The 24,934-nt window shown below is 32.8% G+C and overlaps 1 protein-coding gene across 1 annotated transcript; it reads left to right on the plus strand.

The window, feature by feature from the left end:
* Window positions 1–18,470: 18,470 nt before the first annotated feature.
* Window positions 18,471–22,504, plus strand: LOC145163352 (3-oxoacyl-[acyl-carrier-protein] synthase I, chloroplastic-like). Its single transcript, XM_079082191.1, has 8 exons — window positions 18,471–18,760; window positions 18,844–19,202; window positions 19,281–19,712; window positions 20,764–20,937; window positions 21,040–21,153; window positions 21,265–21,366; window positions 21,465–21,531; window positions 22,437–22,504. Exons 1-8 carry the CDS (start codon window positions 18,661–18,663, stop codon window positions 22,502–22,504), a joined length of 1,416 nt encoding a protein of 471 aa, XP_078938317.1. The 5' UTR covers window positions 18,471–18,660.
* Window positions 22,505–24,934: the final 2,430 nt, after the last annotated feature.

Raw genomic sequence — 24,934 nt, forward strand, 5'->3', positions numbered from 1 at the left:
ATAACAATAGTTAAAAATAACTATATATAAATGATTATATTGTTACATTTAAAAACAAAAAACAATGTTTGATGTTTTAAATAATTACAATGATAGAAATTAAATGTGAAGCTAATAAATTTTAAAAAAATAATTAACAATAACAACAATTATATAACATTAAACCATATATTACTTTTTATTTTCATTTATGAGTAACATGCGGATAGAGGTCATTCAAACGATTGAGATTATGCAGTTTTAATAGATGTATATATTATCATATAATTCAAAATAATCAATATATTATATCAACTTAGTATAGAATTATTATATCAAATTTAACAACAACGTTATTGTTATATTTAAGAAAACATATATTTGTAAGATTTCAACTATATAGGTGTTTCTGTGCAACGCACATGTATTTTCCTAATCATACGTACTTATAAAGCTAGCATTTTTCTTGAATCTTATGCATTTGAAACCCCATTTTTTAACTTCCTCAAAACACATTCATTTGAAACCCCATTTTTTAACTAATGCAACTCAAAAGTTTTCTTAATTATGATTTAACACTCAAAAGTTTTATAACTTATATTATGTTTAATTAGCATTTAGTGAAAAGTTTACTATAAAAAGACCAATCTTTTGGGAAGACATGCATACAAATCATATACAAATTTCAGAAAGAAAATAAACTTAAAGGTTTTTGTGTTTGGTTGAGGTCTTATGACCACTTTTGGAGATATGCTATTATATTAGGGTTTTTAATTTGTAAGTTTGTTATACTAATTCGTTTTTATATTTTCTTCGTTTTTGGATTATTGTAATATAGTCGTTTTATATTGTGGTTTAATCGTTAATATATTGATCATATGTTATATAGGGTGATGTCGAAAATATTTAATTAAATATTTTAAATATGTTTTTTTTTGTTTTGTAATTGTACCGTTTCAAAAAGATAATTAATTAAAACTCATATATATGTTATACTTTCCATCTCTCTCTCTCTCTCTCTCTCTCTCTATATATATATATATATATATATATATATATATATATATATTATAATAGAGGTCAAAACACTTCAACCAAAATTCATTTAAAATCTAATATTTCAAATGCTTTTTAATAATGATTGTAAAAATTTCAACATGTGTTACTTAATTGATTGATTAATAAAAATATTAATATTTTGAAACTCCTAACTCTTAAACTTATATTATTTAATTTGTTAGTTAACTAAAATATTTTTCCTACATAAAGATAACATTTTTATGTTTGGTTACTCATATTTGTTTATGTAATTAGAATACAAGGTGTACATAGAATGACTACTTTAATTTCACATAGGAATCGATACTACTAGAGATGTATGTTGTCTTTAACCGGTGGTAGGAGATCCACATACACTTTTTAATTATTTATATTAATGCTTAGTAATATCTATTTTATATTCCTATTCACCTTAATTTTTTAGGTACAAATTAAGGAAGGGGAGGCACACCAACATAAAGTCAAACGTACGCCTTGCAAAATATGTAATTAAAATCAAATATCATATTTACTAATCGACTTATTTTAAAACTATTGATGACATTTATGTATAATGATATATTTTGTATGACTTCATTCTTAATTTCAATGTTTAATATTTGAAAGTTCATATATGAAACCTTGGATGTTCTGGTATAATATAAATAGTGTTATACAAAGTTTATTAGTTCAATATTGTTTATTAATAGCTCATTCAAAACAACTTATTTCTTATTTTATCCAAAAAATATTATCGGACATAAGAAAAGTAGATTATAGTAATGTTATACAAAAACTTATAATATATTGGATATTATAAAAGTAAAAGTAAAGTTTATAAGGTATGGACTATATTAGATAGTATCAAAATATAAGTTGATGGATTTTTATGTTATTTGATAATTCGATTAATGCCCAAAACATGACTAAAAACGTAAATTTCAACATATTTCTATTTTTTCCCATAATTATTTTAATCACTTAAATGCATTCTTGCGCAACGCGCGAGGTTACGCCTAGTGTGTGTGTGTGTGTGTGTATATATATATATATATAAGAGACATTTTTTTCTTTAATCACATTCACTTGAAACCCCCAACCTTTCAACTTCTTTTTAAATTGATACTTTAAATCCAATATGATTGTAATTTCAATATTAATTCTTTATTCTCAATATAATATATTTAGTTTGTTAATTTAAATATGATGTTAAATTTAAAACATAATTTTTATAATATATTCAAAACCTATTTTTTATAAATAGTTAAAAAGTTTAAATATAAGATCAAAATCAAAATGTCAAATTAACAAAAAAAGATCTGATTAAAAATTACTTTTTATAATAATAACTTTTTTCTCAAAGTAGATAGTTTAAATTAAATTAAAAATATTAAAAAATTTAAATATAATATTAAATATAAAACATGTATCAAAAGATAGTTTTAAAATTTATTAGAAATAATGAAGGTATAAATAAAATGTTAAATATAATACATAAATCGTAATTCCAAATTCACACACAACCTATAGATATATTTCATTGAAATAATATCACATAAAATATGTCTATCTAAATTAAGTTTATTTTTATTTTCATAGATAGCGGTTCTTGAGATGAAGCGGATTTAAATAGAATAACATGATATATTATTTGATACTTATAAATCAATTACAAAAGTAATTTCGTATGCTCATGTTTGATAATATTTATCATTTATTTAAAATACTTAGAATGCTTAATTTATAATAAATTAGTGTAAAAATTATTAATTTAAAGTTACTAACAAGAATATATTTATTTTAATAACACATATTTATTAATATTTTAATAATAACCGCGCAACGCACGGAATATCGCCTAGTATATATAGAGAGGATCCGGTGAGGACTATAAGGAAAAATCTAGTCCATTCGTTTGGTTAAATTTTTGGCTGAGAGTTATTCATATTTTTTTCATTTTTCTTTCAAAAATTGTGGTGGCATTTTTCAAAATACCATAAACTTTTTTTGATTTCCGTCAGAAAGTATCTGAGGGTACTATAGGTAATTTTGTATCTGAAGCTTTGAGACATGATGTACGCTCCCACAATGTCAGTTCTTTATCTTTCTTTTCTATCTTCTCTTTAATCCTTCGCTCTTTCTGTAAATTTCTTGTTTCAATCGTGAAAATTTGTTTGTTCCTAATGTAAACTAGTGATTCAAACCAAAAATCGCAGCCAATCATGATTTTTTTTGTTCATAATCGTTCAATATCATCAGATATTCAGATCATGTGGGGTTATTTCCTGAAATTTTAACTCAATGGAATCAATCAATCAAGTAACCTTCTGTAATCTCGCAATATTTTGTACACACATGTATGTTTTCCCTAATCGATTACTTAGGCAATTAATTTTGCCCTAGTTTTTAGTTCAATTTCTTAAATCTCTCATCTCCTTTTATCCTAGATTTCTTTATTTCGTTCCCCCCACACTACCACCATTGGAAGATCAATTGGAAGCATAATCTACACTCTAAAAAATAGGTGCACTCTCTCTTTACTTTCTCATTGTCGAGTTGGTAGCAATCAGAGACGTGTTAGACCCTCTGTCTTTATTTTGGTTTGTGGCTAACAAAAATATAACCAGACATCTCACTTTTTGAAGCTCAAATGTTCATTGACTCATGAGCCAATTCTGATTTCTCGATTGTTCATTGTTAAGACTCGAATTACATGGAATTCTAGATGAATGTTGTTGATTGTTAAAGTTTAGTGATCACTGTGTTGTATATGGTTTACTAATTTCTTGATTTTGGTCTTAAGTTTGATTTGGGATTTCATTGGTTTCTCGATTTTGACTTAAGTTCTAGTTTCTTTTCTAATTTCTTAATCAAGTTCTAGTTGTTATTTTGCTGATTTTCTGGAATTCTTGATTTCTAGCGTTTTTTTCTTGGTTGACGAACTGAATTATTGTTTTCTATTGTTTAAGTTTTGGTGAAGCTAAATTTTTATTTTTTTGGACTAATGTTTCTTATTCTATGGTAAAGATATTGAGGAAAAAAACATATTACATTGAAGTATTTATGTCCTAAATATCAAATGGGATGTTTGTATTTTTTACTATTATATATATACAAAAGAAAATGATTCTAAAAATCTTCATTTGTTGGAAAAAAACACATGTAAGGGGGTTCTTGGGAATACATATATTCTATTAAGCATCCATTTCTTTCATCACCAAGTAGAATTCTCTCTCTTTTAAGTATGTAGTGTTTAGTATAAATGAACAAGAATGGAATGACATTTGGTTCATACAAATGACAAACCTGTTTGTTTTTGTTGGATGGAATGAAAACAATTTGTGATTTCTTCCGATTTTGCTAATTTTCATTTGATATAAGTTTTTATTTTTCATCCAACTTCAGATCAAAAATATGAAAATTACACTTGTTACTTATATATGTAATGTTTAAAACAAGTTTTCTAACTTCCAAATCAACCTAAATATTTTCAAGAGCCTCAAATAGACTTAGATTGGACCTATGCGCATAGTAACTTTGTCTTGTTTTTTTAATTTTTTTCTAATATTGATACAAGAGTACTAATATATTGATAACTACAACCAAGTTTAAACAAAAAAATGCAGCCTACTATTTTTCTTACAACTTGGATGAAATTAGTTTTTTTATCATATTTTTTCGGATCATATTATTTTGAATCATAGTATTTTGGATCATATAATTTTTTTTCCAGTGTTGATACAAGAATACTATTTTTTTTGTGATTTTTTATTTTAGTTAGGTTTACATTGTTGGAATGTTTATAGAATCATTAGGAATTTTTTTGGTGGAAGAACAAAAGATTGTGAAGAAGGTTTTCAAGATCCAATATTAAAAGAAAAAGCATCGTCTAAAGTTATAATTCATAATTCATTTAAGTTGGTATTATTTTAACTATTATAGTATTTTTGGATACATTATGAAATGTGAATTAGACTGTGATGTATATTTAGAATATATAATATAATAAAAAAGTTATATTTTTATATGTTTGTTATGACTGTTTATTTCATCAAGGGTTTATGACATAATTGGTCTGTATTATTTGAATATAAGTTTTATTGGTTATATTGATTGGATCATGTTTTTATGGATCATAGAAGGTTTCTTATTACATAAGCCTACCATTGGTTAGGTAGCAATCACTTTTAGCCTTGGATTTGACGACGTCAGGACTCGACACACGGACCCGATCGGTTGGATCGGGAGGTGGTTAAAGCCACAGTGGCATGATAACTAGTGGCAACTAGTTCCAAGAAAGGATTTCGTTCAGAAGTCGTGTGAGGCGACTAAGTGGGGAATCCTTTGGCTCTACAGCCGGGCCTGAACCCGGTATTTCAGCTGATTGTCGGACGAATTGAGACCAGGAAGGTCTCGATAGATGTTGGAAAACAGTCATGTAGCAATATACTGCTTCAGACAGTTCAGTGTTCGGGCAGTTTCAACAATTGGGCAGCATTAATATTTGTGTTTTGGGTTACGGAATAAACGGATTGGATTCAACGATAATGATTCAGTATGAGTGGCCTGTCAGGGAATCAGACTATCTCAAGACAGCAGACTTCAAACGGAGTAGATGTGATCTTGTTGTGGAGAATTCGTTAATCTTTAGGTTTTAGAACTGTGCTAGAGTGGGTTATGGTTGCCTTGAAAAGGCTGGGCACGGTTACCCTGGGAGGGCTAGGGTGTACCCATGATTGTGACCATGTTGCCCAAGTTGTCGGGCGTGTAAGGGATGGTAAGGAATGATTTCGAGGAGAAAATCTAATTTAAGTGGGGGAGAGTTGTAACATCCTGTTTAATTAATAAATAAATAGATAAAATTTGATGAACGAATAGTCGCAACAAATTCATAATAATTAGTGGGGTATTGGTTTCGGAGAGCCAAATGATATAATTTTGATTTTCGAGGGTCAAAGTGTAAATTCAGGACTTATTTTGAAAAGGATTTCAGAAGTAGGGGCTGATTGGTAAGATTTCAGATTTAATTTGTAAGTATTTTCAGAAAGAGGGGTTAATTGGTAAATTAGGGAGTTATTCTGAAAGAGATAATACAAGGAGGGACCATTTGTGTTATTATGGGAAAAAGTTTGTGGAACCGGGTATATATCTCATTACCCTTCTAACCCTAACCCTAAATGCTCCTCATCCTCCAGCCGCCACACTCGCCTCACCCATCTCCGGCGCCGTTGCCACCCCGACAACGATGGAATCTGGGATCGGGCGCTGCATCAGTTGAAGAATGGGGAAGGAGATGGCGTCGTGGGTGTCGCCGGTTCATGACCTCCTAGCCATCGACCGCCGTCCCTATCCATTTAGTTCTTTCTCCGACCACCGAGGCCGCTACCGCAAACCAATGGGGCTGGCGAGGTTATTCACTGTCGCATCTTCCCACGTCGACGACAACAAACCCGCCACTGTTCCATTGTCATCCGACCACCGTAACCACCGGGTACCGCCACAGCGTGGCTGCCAGACGTCTTGGGCCCCCCGAGTGCTGCTGCCCGCCGACTGCCTTTCACAGCGACGTCCGACTGCTACCTCCCTACTGTTACCACCGTACCCTCCGCCGCCGTCGTTAGATATGGTTGTGGCCATTAGGGTTGCTGCCGCCATCATCACGCGCCACCAGGTGGCTGGGTTGGTTTATCTTGCATCAGAAGTGTGTGTGTGTCATGTAGGTGTCGTGTGCGTGTAATTATCTTGGTCGGAGTTACTAGAGGGCCACCACCACCACCGTGAGGTGGTGGCTGCCACTCTCTACCACCATTTGCCGCCCACAAGGTGGTTGTGGGTGTAATTATTGGAAGTTTATTTTGGGCCATTGTGTGTATTATTGTAATTTGTAACCGGAATAGTAATAAAAAAACTTGAAACCACCACCGTAAGGTGGTGGCTGCCGCCACCGGTCGCCGTGTCGGGTGGCGGTGTGCTTTGCATTGTTGTGTTTGATTCGTTTGGGGTGCTTGAAATCCTACTGGGCCTAATGAAGCCCTAATGGGCCTAGTGAAACCCTAATAGGCCTAATGAACCCTAATTTATCAAAAGACCTAGCTATTGGGCTAAGATGGGTTGGAAACCCTAATTAGGGTTTGGAAAACCTTAATGCCATGAAACCCTAATTTGAGATTTATCGGGACCGCATCGGGATTATTTAATGAACTTAAAATGTTAATTAATAATCATTGCAAATTAACCTAAGACCACGTGGGACTTAATGAATTAAGTCCTTGAGGGGCTAAGTAGGGACACTTAACCTTAATCGTCATTTTATGTGAAAAACTCTATTTGGGTTTGGATGCTTGTTGGGCCACTTATTGGACTAAGCTGATGTGGGCCTTAATGGGCCAATTGGGAACATGTTATGGACTAAGGAAATCATTGGGCCTTAGGATAGGACCCATTAGAGAGGCTTGGGCCCAATTTGGAAAATTAGGTCATAAGTGGGCCATAATTGGGCCTTGAGGACTATTAGCTATTGGACCATCAGAATGCTAATCATTTGGACTGGAATAAGTGGTTGGGCCTTAAGATAAGCCTATATAGAAGTTTGGGCCTAATTTGGAAAATTGGGCCATGTGTTGGGCTTTGGTCCATGGTTTGGATTTTGGGATTTGAATTGGGCCTTGAATTGAATAAAGTTGTGTTAGGGTAAAGTAGTCTTTTACCCCAAGTATAGAGTTGTGGTTATGTGTTGGAACCCAATTATTAATTGGGTATTGTTTGATGTTGACAGTTCGGGAATCTGTCAACCGGCAAAGGGAGTTTTATATGCGGGGCTTCAGCAGTGCCAGGTGAGTCTTCTCACCATACCAACAGGTCTAAGGCACCAAGGCCGGCCCATTTTGTAGAGATGTGTGGTATACTTATTTTGTAGAGTTATGTGGTACACTAGTTGATGTAGTGATATGTGGTATGCCAGTCGATTATATGCTTTATGATATGCTATGCTATTTGTTATGTGATATTTGCATGAAAGACCATGAGGGAGCCCATGACACTTGGATGTAAGACCATGTGGGGGAGCCCATGGCCGTCCGGCAGGGAAAGACCATGGGGGATTCCATGGCACTTAGGTGTAAGACCATGTGGGGGAGCCCATGACATCCTTATGCAGGGATACGTGGTAGAGATAGCTTTTGTAGCTAATATGTTATGCGGTAGAGATAACTTTTGTAGATAATATGTTATGCGGTAGAGATAGCTTTTGTAGCTAACATGATATGTGGTAGAGATAGCTTTTATAGCTAATGTGTTATGTGGTAGAGATATCTTTTATAGCTAATATGATATGTGGTATGCGGTAGAGATAGATTTTAAAGCTAATATGTTATGTGTTATGTTGATTGTGTGTGGGGTATGCTCTAGGGGACTCACTAAGCTTTGTGCTTACGGTTTACAGTTTTGGTTTCAGGTTTCATCAATTCGGAAATGAAGGGCTCGGATTGATCGCAGTGCACACACCTATGATTTCCGCAATGATTGATTTTGGGATGAACTCTGATAAATGTTTTACTTAATGATGACTTGAGGTGTTTGAAATAAATGGTATCAATGTTTTAGCTATATTAAAAATAAAATTTTTACCCTTGATTTTTGGGTCGTTACATGTACCAAGGGCTAAATTTTCAACTGACTTCACCAAGATTATCCTTTATGTCTGTGGCAATATTGCTCTAATGGTCTCCTCACTACTATAAAAATACCCTTTAATGACACGCAATGCGTGTCGTAAAAGCCATAGATGACATGTAAATGTGTGCCAAGGAATGCCCTGTCATAAAGGAAGACGACACGCATTTACGTGTCGTAACCTTACGATACGCATTTACGACACGCACTCATGACACGCATTGTGTGTCAAGGAAGCCCCTGTCATAAAGGAAGACGACACACATTTTTGCGTGTCATAATTTTAAGTGTTTTAAAAAAATATATATTTTTATAGATTTACTAATTTTCAAATTAAATGTCAATTAATGTATCATAATATAAAAGAACATATCATACAAAAAAAACATTCCATTTCATAGTATATAATATGTCAAATATAAATAATCATCCTAATCTCCCTATCTAATAAAAAAATAGTTTTATTCTCCTTTTGACATATGTCATCTTATTAGGCCACCTAATTAATACATATTTTATTCTCCTTTTGCCATGTGTCACCATATTATATCTCCTAATTAATGCATGTCATTTGTAAACCTATTGATTCTCCATTTCAAATTTCAAATTTCAAATTTTCCACTCTAATTACATTAAATTAATAACATTATAATAAAAATTAAAATAAACTTAATATAAATTATAAAGTGATATAATTTCACATATTTATTTAAACCAATGATTAAAATTTATATAACTAAAAAAATCTCTTAATTAATAATTTATTTGAAATAATTGTTTAATAATTTTTAGTTTTTATTTTAAAAGTTTAATTAATTGTATAACCGTGGTTCCCACGGGTTATAAACTAGTTCTAAATAAATGTAATACATTTATATTAAAGGGATTTCCTTAACTATATAATATGGTAGTACATTGTCATACAATTAAGTTGCATAATTTTAGTGTTTTGTCTAGTGCAGAGCCTGATGATGAGGTAAATGCCCAAACTGAAGTGGTGCAACTCCTTTCCAAAATTTCTCATTCTCCCTTGTGTTTCCTAAATACTCTCAGGCTGCTCACGAGCCAACAGTGCATAAAAAACGAAAGTTAGAGCAGAAAGAGAAAAAAAATGAAAAAATGGTTATCTTTTTTTTTGTGCACAACCAACCCAAAAAGTGAGTAGGTGAGTTTCATCCATCCAATTAAAATACTTATCTTCTTAAAATCATGTATCAGGTATATAATATACAATACTAATATCTTAAAAGAATAAAACTTACCTTAAAAGCATTACTTTAATATACAATACTAATATCTTAAAAGAATAAAACTTACCTTAAAAGCATTACTTTTCTCACTGTCAATAACAAGGAAAAGTGGACTCTAACATATCTTTACCTTCATAAACATCAAGCTGTAGAAATAGAAATAACAAGTCAACTTGGAATTAAATAAAGTAAAACCAATATCTAAAATACAGAATACTATATTTTTTATAATATATTTAGATACAATATATAGTTTACAACTCTATTCCCTACATTATTTCTCTATTCCATACAACCAACAAACTTTGGTTTGCAAAAATAAAAAATTAAACATACTAAACCCCAAATAAGTAAATAAGAAAAATTATTTGTTTGATTTAAAAAAAACTGTAATATAATTAAACAAGATTTGTGTTGAATCACCACCAAGATGCATATGAAAACATAATAAATATCCTAGAACAGATGTGTGATAAATGACTCACGATGCATATGAAAAAATAATAAATATCCTAGAACATTACAAGAAGGGAGAAATAGATAGCAAGGAATACCTTCAAAAAAGAAGTCTAATCGCCACATGTACATATGGAGCTCGGGGAGTTGAATTTCTTTCATGAAAAGAAAATGAAAAAGATATGCGAAATTACATATTAGAAAACATAACTTTTCTGGGAAAGATATGATACGAAACAAACAGTTATTAATATATAAGTAGACTTGAAGATAATCTTCTAGAAACGGGAATTTCCGAATTACCCATCAAAATATTAATGTAATTCAATGCTTTAGAAATCTAGGTTCACAGTATCCATCACAATAATGAACATGTGATCAAAAAGTGAATAGAAATTGATTGTGCACCTTAAGTATATGGGGAACATCCTTAACAGATTTTAATGTATCACGTAAAGCAGTTGACAAATCTTCAGATGAAACAAAGAATGATATCTGAATCTATCAAAGAAAACAAACATGTTTGTATAAATGGAATATAGCACTAAATCCCTGAGTAAAAGTGATCCTTAAACTATGATGTTTGTTGAAATAGCAAAATTCTCCTTCATGAAAATAGAGAAAAAAAATATCTCATAAAAATATAAAGGTCTTGTATTTATATAGGAATTAGGATACAACATTCAGACGACTATTCAAGTTGTCAAGGTCTAATATGGGCCTAAGAAACCATGACCTGTTACAGAAGAAAAAAAATTGTATGTAAAGTTATAACTGCAATACTTACAAATGAAAATTTATGTTTGCCTTAGAAGACGTTTTTGTGTTGAACCATTCTTTCCCTGCTTCCATAGCATACATATGAGGAATACCTTGTCAAGTTGTTTCCCTACATTTGACCTATCAACCACCACCAAGGAATGTGTTGAACCACATGCAACACTACAAAACAATTCAATGTGATAACTTATGAAAGAATTCAAACATGAAACGTGCTTTCCCAGACAACAAATACAAATCCTTTCATTTTACAAAGCAAAAAAAGGTCTCCAAATTTAGCAGATAATTCCAATAAATACAAAGTTTCAAAGCACCAAGGGAACATAACAACACAACACAAAAGGGTATAACAACAAAAAAGTACAACTATGTACAAAAAAAAAACTCTGTAATTGTTTTGTTCACTCCACATTAAATCTAATATGAATTATATGAGCCTTATAATAATAATAATAAATATTTAGATACCGAATACAAAATAGTTTGTGTGTTACCTGTGTTAACCGTGTATTTTCTTGGTTACCATACAAGAAGAGTAATGATATGCATGTATGTGCCAGCAGCAAATTATATGCTGAGATTCAAGATCCATGATCCCCTTCTCTATATTATCTGCAAAACAAAGCAACACCATTATTTACCTTTAGTTGAAACAACATTCTAAAGAGCTAAAAACTGATATTTATCCAAAATTTTCATTGAACCATTATATAATATAAAAAACTAGAGTTACAGAAAGAAATCATGTAAATGCTTAGTTTTTCAATTTCTTTATGGTTTTGCATTTTTCTGGTATGCACTATGCAGTTCTACATTTCCCATAAAAATAAAATCAAAAATTCATTCTCTACATACGTAGCTAGAACCAAATATCTTTTTGACTGCCATAAATAAACACTCGATTCTTGTATTATATCTATATATGCTCTCGGCCATACTCCCACACAATCACATGCATGCTTATTGTATGGCTTAGTGTCTTGGGAATGACACTTTTTAAGTTGCTACTCAGCTACGATTGTGACAACCCAAACATTTCTATCCGGTAAAGCCAATCAATCCAATCAAATGTCATACTTGTTTCTGCTATCTTTTAGCATTGTTAAGGGTCTGTTTGAGGGTTCTAGGCCTAGTACACTTAAGGATTGGGTGTAGGGATGTGTTAGCTTAAGTTCTTTGGAATCGAGCCAGAAACTCCATCACAAGGAGTTTACGGCCGCAAACTACGAGTTTACGGCCGTAAACTCTAGGCAGCCGTGAACTCCTTCCCTTAAGTATAGATTTCCTTCATTTCGTCATCATTCTTCACATCTTCAAGGCTGAAACTCGATTCTCTCTCAAGTATCATCAAGAACACTTCCATTTTCTTCAATATTGTAAGTGATTCTTCCATTTGTTTCGTGATATCCTTCTTGATCTTGTGAAACCCTTTGATTTCATCCATGAATTCAACTCTTTTTGGTTAGATCTTCAAATCATCAACCTTTTCACCAAGAACACCAAGAACACCCACTTGTTCTTGGTCCGTAAATACCCTAAAGTCATCCAAAGTGTGAGTATCTCTTTTATCGTCTTGTTATCCATTAGAAGCCCTTGTATCCTCATGAGACAAACACCTTATAAGCATGAATCAAGATCCAAAATGCATCATCTTCAAGTGTTTACGGCCGTAAACACTTCTTGAGGCCGTAAACTCAAGTGTGTGGTTGTAAACTCACTTAATGTGGCCGTAAACTCCATTTCATACAATCACATGTGATTGTGACACTTTCTTACAAGTGTTTCCTAGTCCCTAAGGTTGTTTCCTTGTATGTTAGTTGTTTTAAACACTAATTCCATGTCTATATATGCCATTATATGTCATTTAGGACTCGTTTGTGTCTCGGGAATTCATTCGTGGAACTTCTCATCCTTACGTGAATCTTCAATTGAATCACCCACATAAGGTGAGTTCATACCCCTATAATAAATCTTTTAAATGTTTTAAATGCTTTTAAGGGGGGGGGGGAATACAAGTTGACCACAATGAAAATTGTGTAAATATTTATCTGTGATAAACTTCATTTTAAAGGATTTCTTATGCTTTTATAAGTGATCAAATCATTTCAAAAACTCTTTTAAAGTTATGTTACTTTGTTGTTTATAAAACTTTGTTTTTAAAATACAATCATAACTTAGTAAATAATTGAATCTTTTCTACAAATCAAGGACAGTTCAAAACAAGCATACTAGTAAACTATAATAGGTATATTTTAGGGGTTCAGAACATACAATAACTAGAACAGAAGGATCATACTATATACTAGAACAGAAGGAACATACTACAATAATACAAGAACACTATAATATTAATGTGAGCCACTACTTCATGGCATGGCAATATACTGTTGTGTCACGTTTTGTAAACAGAGTCTCCTGGAGGGAGAGCGTGAATTTGTGTATAGATCTATACGGGATTGACCATCCTACACCTTGCTGCTAGCTATAGTGGGACCTGCAGGTCTACGGGTGACGAATGTCATACCATTTCGCCGTCTTTGATCGTCGTGTTTTACTAGTCAATCAAGTATCGTTATAATCTCATCACATTTTAACCTTAATTAACAAACTGGTTTTAAGGTAGTTAGTGCTTCAGTAATTACTTTATACAGTATTACTGAATACTTTCATTTTCCCATTACATTCATATAGTGATCTTCTCACATAAAAGGTAATGAAAAGTATTTTATAGAAAAGATAGTCTTAACTTGGGAAAACTTACATCATTACAAAGGACAAACAGAACAGTCGAGTCTTAGTACATTCAGTTAGAAGGGGGCGCATAATGCTAACTTTATGATTCCTCGGTAGATACATCAGGGATATATATTAATCTGGTCCGGCAGACAGTAGGATGTGTGCTTTCCGCTTCATTTCCTGTTCCTTGTTTGGTTGTGGGCTTAGAGCAGATTCACCCAGCCTACTATCTATTCGATCTTAGCTATATATATATATATATATATATATATATATATATATATATATATATATATATATATATATATATTCCGTATACACCAACTAATCATAAGGAGTACCAGGTATGGGTCAGGTCATAGTATACAAATTCAATATACTGTTTTCTAGTACAAAAACTTACTTTTTCAGATAGAACATTTGGTAGGTTAAACTAGAAACTTATCAGTAAAAGGTTTAATTCATTTTATTAAACCAGTATAACTTAAAGGACCTTTAGTGGTTAATTCTATAATACATTAGTTTATACATCATGGTTATATATAATTAATATCCGATAGGTAGTTGGACGTGTGCTTTCCGCTTTACTTCCTGTTCCTTGTTTGGTTGTGGGCTTAGGGCAGATTCACACAATTAACTATCCGTTCGATATTAGATTATATATAGCTAGTATAAACTAAGTGATTATAGAAGGAACTATTGTGGTTACCATTTTTACTAAAGGAAATATATGATTTTCTTAAAGAATGTTTTCATCAAATATAAAGAACTATTACAGTTAACTCCGTAAGTACCCAATGAATACGCCAGGGTTATATACAATGAAGATCTAACAAACAATGGGATGTGTGACTTCCGCCTCATTTCCTGTTCCTTGTTTGGTTGTGGGCTTAGGGCAGATTCACACAATCGATTGTCTGTTTGATCTGGATTCTATATAACTTGTATCCATTTAGTACTCATAGAAGGAATTGTAGAGTCATTTTACTTTCATTCATCATATTAGAAAATGTAGGATTTTCTGGAGGAACAGGCGAACTTTTCTAAAAGAACTTACAATTTACTTTCATCACTAAAATACTTATGAACTCACCAACTTAAATGCTGATCTACTCTTTCAAAACAACTTGTATTCTCAGGAAACTAGTAGACAGATACGCGTGCTGGGATTCAGAAGATGGAGCATAGTAGCTTCATGTCTTGTTTTGTTATTTACTTTTGGAGTCAATCTTATGTGCATCACATACTTTGTAAACACTTAAATATTAATGCAATGGTTGTTTGTTACTTTGACTACTATGATGCATGTGCTGTGATACTAAACATGACGTCCTCCGCCCCCAAACGTTTTCGCCGTTCCGGTTTGGGGGTGTGACAACGATGCTTTGGTTTTGAACTCTTGCTGACTGTATTTCTATCCCTTTTAATTATTTACTAAGTGCTCGATTGGATCTCTCATAGATCTCACACTATCTCATGATTTATGAGAATGTAGAGAGCCCCAAATTAAAATAAGAAAATGATAAAGTAAAAGAAAGAAACCTAGGGCACGTACATGGAGAAGAAGAGAATGATATTCGAACCTGGTGCCTCATCCATTTTCGTTTCCTGATTTCCGATGCCTCCAATCTGACCATGAACCTCTGAATTCTAATCCTAAATCTGACCTTCAACCTTCAATTTCTGATCTTCAACCTCCAATTTGAGCCCTATAGTTTCGAAAGCCCATAAATGACCTTTCGAGGAGGAAGATCGGATATCGTTGTTCTGCCTGAACACACCGATATAAAATCCCTAGTTCTTAGGTGCGCACTTGTGAGGTCCAGAGCATAAAAGCCCTAGTTCTTCTTTGATATCAGGGACAAAAAACCATAAAATCACCGACGTTTTGAGTGTGAGGAGTCGTAGACCCCCAATCGCCGACTCCATGAAATATAATGTGAGGTCCGATTTTTGGGGAAGGTAGAGTACATGAATTTTTGGGGGATTTGGTTTTCCCCCTTAGTTGTATCAAAGAGGTGATGCGCGTATTAAAATTTTATAAAACGACATTTCTACATGACTCCCATTTAATTTAAGTGCCTTCCGTGTTTGTACTTTTTTTTTCGTTGAACATTAATTTTAGGGCACACACAAATACGTGTCCTCTATCCTTCAGATTTTGGAAAACTGACTAAATCAGTGTGTGTCATTGTTTGCGTGACATTAAAGGGTTGTTTTCTAGTAGTCCCTTGAACCACTGCTTAATGGGGAAACTAATTTATTAGTTGCGCACCAAGTACACCATTATAAATTGAGTACTTCAACGAATTGATTTATCAATCAACCTTTAGATTTGAAAATAAATAATCTTATATACATAAAAAATGAAGTAAGAAGAAACAAAATTAAAGGATGAACTTTATTGTTTAATTTATTAGAATTTTGCATAATATAGATTTTGGATTTAAAAAAATAATACCTTAGTAGTTAGTCGAAAGGTCTAATACATGCATTGATTGCATAATGAATATGACTTTGAGGGGTGTTGTTGTGATGAAAACCTTGCAATTTTATTTTCTTTGTATTTCGATTGAAAGAAATCTGTTTTTTCAAGATGCATTTCAAATCAAAGAAACCAATATAAGGTATGGATATGACTCTGAGAGTGTTGTTGTGTAGTCCAACGAGATTGAGGTAGGTACGCATGTCGATATAATGTGGGATGGTGACATAGAGGAAATTGGAGGACATGTTAACAAGGTATCAGAGTTCAATGGCTATTGGTATGGTAAGTGAGTTGTTTGAGACACCTAGAATATGGAGATTAGTGTAATTAGAGATATACATTGAGATTTAGCCTACAAAAGGGTGAGGTTAGGCAGAAAAACTTGTAGATACGGTAGTTGTTTTAGGTTGATCCAAAGAGGTTTGAGATGAAACTAGAACATAGGTTTTCGAAGTTAGGTTTGGTCTAATTCATGAGATTATGAGTTGTCTCTTTTATAGATTTTAACAACTTAGTCAAACACGATTCATCATTAGGATCTGGTGACGATGGTGGCAAGAACATGCCTATTAGCATCAAAACTAGTGTCAATATGGAAAACCTTATGATTAATGGACTAAAATCAGAAAAACAAATGAACTTGTGGATGGATACGAGGAGGATAGAGGGGAGGGGTGGATTCCATATTCAATTCAAAAAATATATAAATAATAACTTAGTCACTTTACATGGCCATTTCTGCAACAAAATCAAAACTTAGGCGTGGAACTGAAACAAAAGAAAAACTTGGCCCGAGAATGCAATCTTTTGAAAATCACATGAACCATTTCCGCAATTTACTCTTTGGTTTATTAAACCTAACGAATCAATCAATATTCAACGTGCTTAATAAAGAACTTGAACATCTTCTTAATGAATCAAAAGTCTCTGAATAGTTAATAAACTCTGTTTTGTCTTAACCACCAAGAGATTGAAATCATTCAATACTAAATGATTTAGTTTTATGGTGTACCCCCTTAGTATGGGTGAGCAAAAACCGCACCGTAACTAAAATTAACCGCATAAACCGCAACCGCAATCCAAACCGATGGTGAAGTTTTTTGTTTTTCAAAAACCGCAAATTTGCGGTGCGGTGCGGTTATTGGTTTTCAAAACCCGCAAAAAAACTGCACCGCACCGCATATATTATATACAATTTTTTTTATTAATAATTAATATATTAAATATTAAAAATAAGACAAATTTCATGGATGAAAGCAAGATAAAATTCTAGAAGATAAAAGTGTTGGTTTTTTGTTATGTTTAACATTGAAAAATAATTAAATTTCATAATTTTAAGATATTTATTGTTAATTACAAAATGATTTCACGTTTTTAAGATATATTAGTTGTTTGTGATTTAAGTTAATTGTCTTATACCTTATTTTTTTTTTTTTTTTTAAAATACAAGTAATATTTTTGAACTCTTAAAACCGTTTGAACTCCAAATAGCAGTTAAAAATCACACAAAATAACTGCACCAAATCCATGTGGTTAATAACCGAACCACAAAATAAAAACCGCACCGCAAAAATAACTGCCTAACCGCACCGCAAAAATAACCGCTCCAAACGGTTTTGAAAATGGATTAACTGCATTTGCGGTTAGTAGTGAGGTTTTGGTCAATAACCGGACCGAACCGCACCGCGCTCACCCCTACCCCTTAGTAACTATGTCCACAATACCAATTTAAGAATGACATTGAAAAATTATAAAAGAATATGGACTAAACTAAAGCTTAAGGGCCGTTCTTGTAATTTACTCTAAAAATTGAATGCGGTTGAGGATGGGCCGGGCTCTTTCAATCTAGCGACCACCGGTCCAACGGACTATAAACGCAAAAACGTTCAAAATTATGAACTAATATCAAAATATACAATTTTGGAATTTTAGGAGTCATGACGAGGGAGGAACAAAACTAATGAACATGCAGAAATGGGTTATCAACTACCCGGAGAAAATGGTTACCAAGAGTCTTTCAACACATACACTGGTTGGTTTGATGGTGAATGACAATATTCAATCTCCATGAAACCACCATAAATCAATATTTCACAATCATACTCTGTTTTCTCTGGAGATTTTCATCAAACACCGGTGGCAAGAGTTTCCATAACAGTTGGTCACTGAAAACCTACTCTTTCATTATCCTATCTACGATTTTTCGACCTTGAGAGAGGGAGAGAGACAGAGAAAGAGATCAAGAAGGAAGAATAGAGAGAAATGGCAAGCATTGCAGCCGCTTGTTCTACTGGTTTGATTTTTAGAAGCAAGGATTCAGAAAACAATAAAGCTTCTATGCTTCAACATAATGGTTTTAGAGGTTAATTAGCGATCGTTTAATCTATTTTACTATATAGTGCTTTTAACGTTAACTTTCTGTCATGATCTTTGATATTCTCCCAGCTTCAAAATCTAGAGCAATCAAGGGCATGGCGACACAAACCGTTTCACCTCCTAAAAGAGAAACAGACCCAAAGAAGAGGATTGTGATTACAGGAATGGGAGTTGTTTCTGTTTTTGGTAACGACGTTAACACATTCTACGACAAACTTCTCGAGGGTGAAAGCGGAATAACCCTAATAGACAAATTCGATGCTTCAACATTCACTGTTCGTTTCGCCGGACAAATTCGCAATTTTTCATCGGTAGGTTACATCGATGGTAAAAACGACCGGCGTCTTGATGACTGCTGGAGGTATTGTCTAGTTGCTGGCAGAAAAGCTCTCGATGATGCCAACCTCGGCCAACAAATTCTCGAAACTGTGAGTCCTCTTAATTTGCTTATAAAATATAAATGAAGAGATTGACAGATAATTTTTTTTTTTTTTTTTTTTAAATAGATGGATCGAACGAGGATAGGAGTCGTTGTGGGATCAGGGATGGGAGGTATGACAACATTTAGCAATGGTGTGGAAGCATTGATTCAAAAAGGGTTCAAGAAGATCACTCCGTTCTTCATTCCTTACTCCATTACAAACATGGGATCTGCATTATTGGCGATAGATAGAGGGTTAATGGGGCCAAACTACTCGATTTCAACAGCTTGTGCGACTGCAAACTATTGCTTTTATGCGGCAGCGAACCATATCAGAAGAGGAGAAGCGGATATCATGGTCGCCGGTGGAACAGAAGCTGCGGTTAACCCTACAGGTGTCGGCGGTTTTATAGCCTGCAGGGCTTTGTCTCAACGAAACGACAAACCCCACAAAGCTTCTCGACCATGGGACCAAGATCGTGATGGTTTTGTCATCGGTGAAGGTGCAGGCGTCCTGGTATACAACAACTCCTCACCTCTCCATGACTCTATCTCTATCTCTATCTCTATGTGTCTTCAAATCTACAATCTTCATCTTCCTTGTTTATTTGTTTAACACCCCAAGCCCAAGATTGATCCAGCCCAAAATTGCCCTAATAGTGTTTGGCCCATAATCGCACCTAAATATGTTACGCCTAGTCCAAAATCTTGGGTTATTTTTTAAATAATATATTTAGATAGATTGTATAATAGGTTGAGTGAGAGGAAAGGAATGTGTCTTTGTTACCTAATCTTTTATCTTTTATATTTATATTGTTATCCTTTAATCAAACTCCTTTTGGGAGATGATTCCTACATAAATATATTTTTTTCCACACATAACAGGCAACCGTTTAAGTTTTAAAATGTTACATTATACAACTTCATAAAACATATACTCTTGTATATTTATATGTCTTTTAAAAATATAAGCTACTTTTTATTAAAGGTAGTTAATGAAAACAAGTTATATAAAGATTTAAAACTATTATTGACTAAGGTTACGTATTATGAAATAAGATGGAACTGAAAACAAAATATAGTTATTCATTAAATAATGTAATGATAATCTTAAAAAAAAAACATTTGGCATATATTCAAATGATATAAAATTATAATGTAACCGTAAAAAAAAAAAATCCAACCACCCATTTGATGTCATTCATGATTCATATAATAATGATAAAATTGAGAACGTATTTATGTTTGGTTGTAGCTATTGAAATTCAGTAATTAAAAATATTAATCCTTTGAGTTTTGGCATATTCCATTGTATATGCTTTTGGTTATTATCATAAACTGAAAATTATTAATGTGGAAGCCCAATAATATTGTAAACATGTTTTTTTTTAATATCGTAATCATTTGCAATTTCAATTTATCGGTTAATTATTATTTAGCATCATTTTTAGACAGAAAAGAGTAATAAAAGATCATTTTTTTTATATTCAGATTCATTCATTCCTAGAAAAGAAAAATTATTAATTATATGAATTGTAAATTGAAATAAATTGGAATATGTTTCACAGATAATGGAAAGCTTGGAGCATGCAAGTAAAAGAGGAGCCAATATTATAGCTGAATATTTGGGTGGAGCCATAACATGTGATGCTCATCATATGACAGATCCTCGTAAAGATGGACTTGGAATTTCTTCTTGCATCACCAAATGTTTACAAGATGCTGGTGTTTCTTCTCAAGAGGTCACAAACATTTCTACAACTTAATTAATTAATTAATTACACAAAAATTCAGTTACTAAGTAAAGTTTAGTACCCAAATTAACTTCACTATGAAATTTCAAGGTGAATTACGTGAATTGTCATGCAACATCAACCCTAGCTGGCGATTTGGCTGAGGTTAATGCCATTAAAAAGATCTTTAAGTCTACATCTGAAATGAAAATGAATGGCACAAAGGTATGTACAACAAAACCTTTAATTAAAATGCATTATTGTTTTAATATAGCTACAATATATAATGACATAATTAATTAAGGAAATGACTATTGCATATTAATAATGACTTAGTCAATGATCGGACATGGCCTTGGAGCTGCTGGTGGATTGGAAGCCATTGCATGCATAAAAGCAATCAACACTGGCTGGCTACACCCTACGATTAATCAAGATGTACGTACTACGAATAAATAATATTATTTTTAGTATTTTAATTGTCTTTTGATTAATTCATTTTGATCATTATGAATTTTGTTCGATCATCCATGTAGAACTTGGAGCCTCAAGTTGATATCGATACTGTCCCAAATGTTAAGAAACAGCACGAAGTCAATGTGGGTACGTACGTATGTGATCTTATTAATTTGTTATTATTTGAAAAATACAAAATAATAATAATAATAATAATAATAATAATAATAATAATAATAATTTAGGAGTGTTTGATAGTTGTTGATTGAATAATTTCAGATTGAGTTAAGGTTTGTCTGAATCACACATAGCTTAAATAGTAAGAGACATATCCGAGTTTCTGGTGTGTAGCTAAGTTGGTAAGGCCATAGGCATAGGGAGACTTGCATTGATAGCAGATAACTTGTGGATTCTATCCGTAACACCCCCATGATTCTCACCCACTTAGTGAGTCAAAATATGTCCCCTCATTGAATACCCTTGGAGGCTGGGTTCAATGGGGCTGGTTAAGGTTGCCAGCATCAACCTTTTTCATTGCATTGAAGAGGCATATCGAAGAAGTCACGACCGAGTCAAATGCTTCTAAGGGGTGTTTGAGATTTTTTTAAAATAATTTTTGGCTTTTAATTTTTCTAAAAAGTAAAAAAAAAAACAAAAAAAGAAAAAAAAAACAAAAACAAAAAGCCAAAACCCAAAAGGTGTTCTAATAATTCAAAAGTTCTTTTGAAAAACTTTTGACATAGATTAAATGAGAGTTTCTAAAAGTCACAAAAACCTGATTTTTTGTTGTTTTACATGTAAAAATTAAAGCAAAAGTCCTTTTGCTAAACCAAATACATTTTAAAAAATTCTTTTATAAAAAGTCATTTTACAAAAAGTTTTTCTACAAAAATGAATTTTGATGTTCAAAAGTAATCACAAACACCCCTAAGTATAATATAAAAGAGTATGAATTTGACTTGAATTATATCCAGACTCTTACCCAGTAAAAAACATATCAAAGACCCTTTAATATCTTTACCATATTTTAACGTTTTGTTATCTTGCTGCAGCCATATCCAACTCATTTGGATTCGGTGGGCACAATTCTGTTGTTGCATTCGCTCCTTTCAAGCACTAATTAAACAAAAGTTCTATCTTTCATATACCTTCAAAAGTTTTTATTTTTTGCACAGAACTTTAATGCATTGTATATGATGAATTCCAGATTGATGAACTTAGTAAACAAACACTTAATTTTACATGAAAGTGTCACCAGTTATTGGTCTGATAAGTGCAAGCCATAAAGCCGGGTATAGCATTAGCTTATCATCTTTAATTAATCTCTGTGTTATTTTTATTAGTTCTTGTTGTTTTTAATGAAAAAGCATTGTCATTAAACGTCATTTGTATCATCACACGCAACTTCTAAATTAAATTATATCTCCAAAAAAATATTTAAGAATGAAAGCGAGGGAGAGAGAGTTCAACTTGCAAGTTGATTAATCTTTTAAATTTTTTTTTGACAGCTGGAATTGATAGGTAAAGGTTTTACTTTCATAAGACCTGTTTTTAGTGAACGTAATATCAAGATTAAGTTGTTAATCTAAACCTTAAAAAATATCATTAAATCTTGATAAAGCAAGGGCTGACACTATTTGATATTGACATCAGGAGGTTAAATTTGTCATTAACAAAGTTTTGTTATTCCTTCCTTGTTCTTTCCTATGAATACAACTTAGATGTGGTCATCATTGTTGTTCTAATAAGCCCCTCTTTCGCTTTTCTTGAATCACAAAAATCACATCGGGTATGAAAGATTAGTTATTATTATTATTTTTCTATTGATACATTTTTATAATCATTAACTTTTTTTAACAAGTTCAGCCCTTTTAGCATGTGTAAGCAAGAATACCATTAGGTTGAAAATTTTGCTTTATTAGTTTATTATTATGGTTCGTTCAATGGTAGTGGTTGGATGAGAAAACGAATGTTTTAAATCACACGTGTTACAAAAATAGAATAATACTTAATGTTAAGGAAATCAATTAATCACAGTGTTGAATGGGATGGTGAAGTTTAAAAAGAAATTACAATGTTTAAAATCTAATCTCAAAAGTTGGAATAAATCCATGAGGGAGAGCCGGGATGGAATTAAAATCGAGCTGCTTCATTCCATAGCTGCTTTGGATTCAGTTATTGATAGAAGAGAAGGGGAGTTCTTTTGTGGTTGCTAAGAGGGCTACTAGACTCCATATTTAGCGCAAAAGGCAAAAATTAAATGGGTCATTCAGGGTGACGAGAACTCCAATCTTTTCCATGGAGTTCTAAATAGAAAAACGCAAGTAGCTGGCTATTCTAGGAGTTGGGTTTTTTTTTTTTTTTTTTTTTTTTTTTTTTTTTTTAAATTTTATTTAATTTTATTATCATTTTTAGTCTCAGTTTGCATCTCTACCTCCTTCTCGACCTTCTATCTCCCAGGTCTTTGAGAAGACCCTTTCCATTCAGCAGTTAGAGATGTTGGATATCCCAGTTACTCCTGAAAATTTTGGTATTTGCATGTGGTGGCTGCTATGCGTGGCAATTGGGTTAAGTTCGGGTTGACGGATCACGCGGGTTGAGAGGTTGGTGGGTCAGAATACATTGACCCAACCCAACCCATATAATAGATGAGTTGGCATGTTGGAAACATTAACCTGACCCAACCCACAAAACTCGTTTAATTATGGGTTCACAGGTCAGTAAGTCGATTTTGGGTCAAAGAGTCGAAGTCATTTTCGTGTAACTTTTCACATGTTAAATTTATACGAATTATACAAGTCTATATATTAATTAATAATTAGCATTTTACATTGACTATAATGAAATGAACAACCAAATACAAATCTAACATAATAAGTTAATAAACAACATATTTAAAAAAACGGTTTCCAACATCGTATATTGATTATATTATATTAATTCATAAATACAATTTTATTTTTTTTAAATATAATATATATAATCGGGTTGGCGGGTTGACCCACGAATCCAAACAAGTAACCCAACCCAACCCATGAAATAAATGGTTTGTGGGTTAGCAGGTTGGCGGGTCAGAAATCTCAACCCAAACCCGTTTATTTTCGTGTCGGGTTACAGGTTGCGTCGATAATTGCCAACCCTGGCTGCTTTAAACGAGTTTTTTAATTCCATCCATTTTCCGATTTGTTGTAATCCATCATTCATAACTTTCATTCCTAAGGTGCATGATGTGAAGATTGTTAAAGATGTTCTACCTATAAGTCTTATCGGGTAGGGGTGAGCGTGGGACGAAACCGGTACCGACCCATACCCTTCCCGATTTCCCAAAAACCGAACTTGGTCGAAAGTCAATCCCGAGTACCGAACCGAATTAACATCACCGGTACAGGTACCGGGAATGGTACCGGTACCGGCGGTACCGATTCCCGAATTTCATGTATTTGGAGTACTAAGTATCGTCCCGTATTTTTAAATTCGGTACAGTTCAGTACCGGTTCTGGTACGGTACCGGAACGGGATCGGGATTTGGGACAAACTGCTCATCCCTATT

The sequence above is a fragment of the Lactuca virosa genome, chromosome 3 (assembly GCF_052849685.1).
Source record: "Lactuca virosa cultivar CGN04683 chromosome 3, Lactuca_virosa_CGN04683_v6, whole genome shotgun sequence".
Classification (NCBI taxonomy): domain Eukaryota; kingdom Viridiplantae; phylum Streptophyta; class Magnoliopsida; order Asterales; family Asteraceae; genus Lactuca; species Lactuca virosa.

Excerpts from the sequence above, each read along its gene's own strand:
- LOC145163352 (XM_079082191.1), top strand. The coding sequence starts at position 18,661 with ATGGCAAGCATTGCAGCCGCTTGTTCTACTGGTTTGATTTTTAGAAGC. Across the intron at positions 18,761-18,843 it reads TCAACATAATGGTTTTAGAG|CTTCAAAATCTAGAGCAATC; the intron begins GTTAATTAGCGA and ends ATATTCTCCCAG. Across the intron at positions 21,532-22,436 it reads ACAGCACGAAGTCAATGTGG|CCATATCCAACTCATTTGGA; the intron begins GTACGTACGTAT and ends ATCTTGCTGCAG.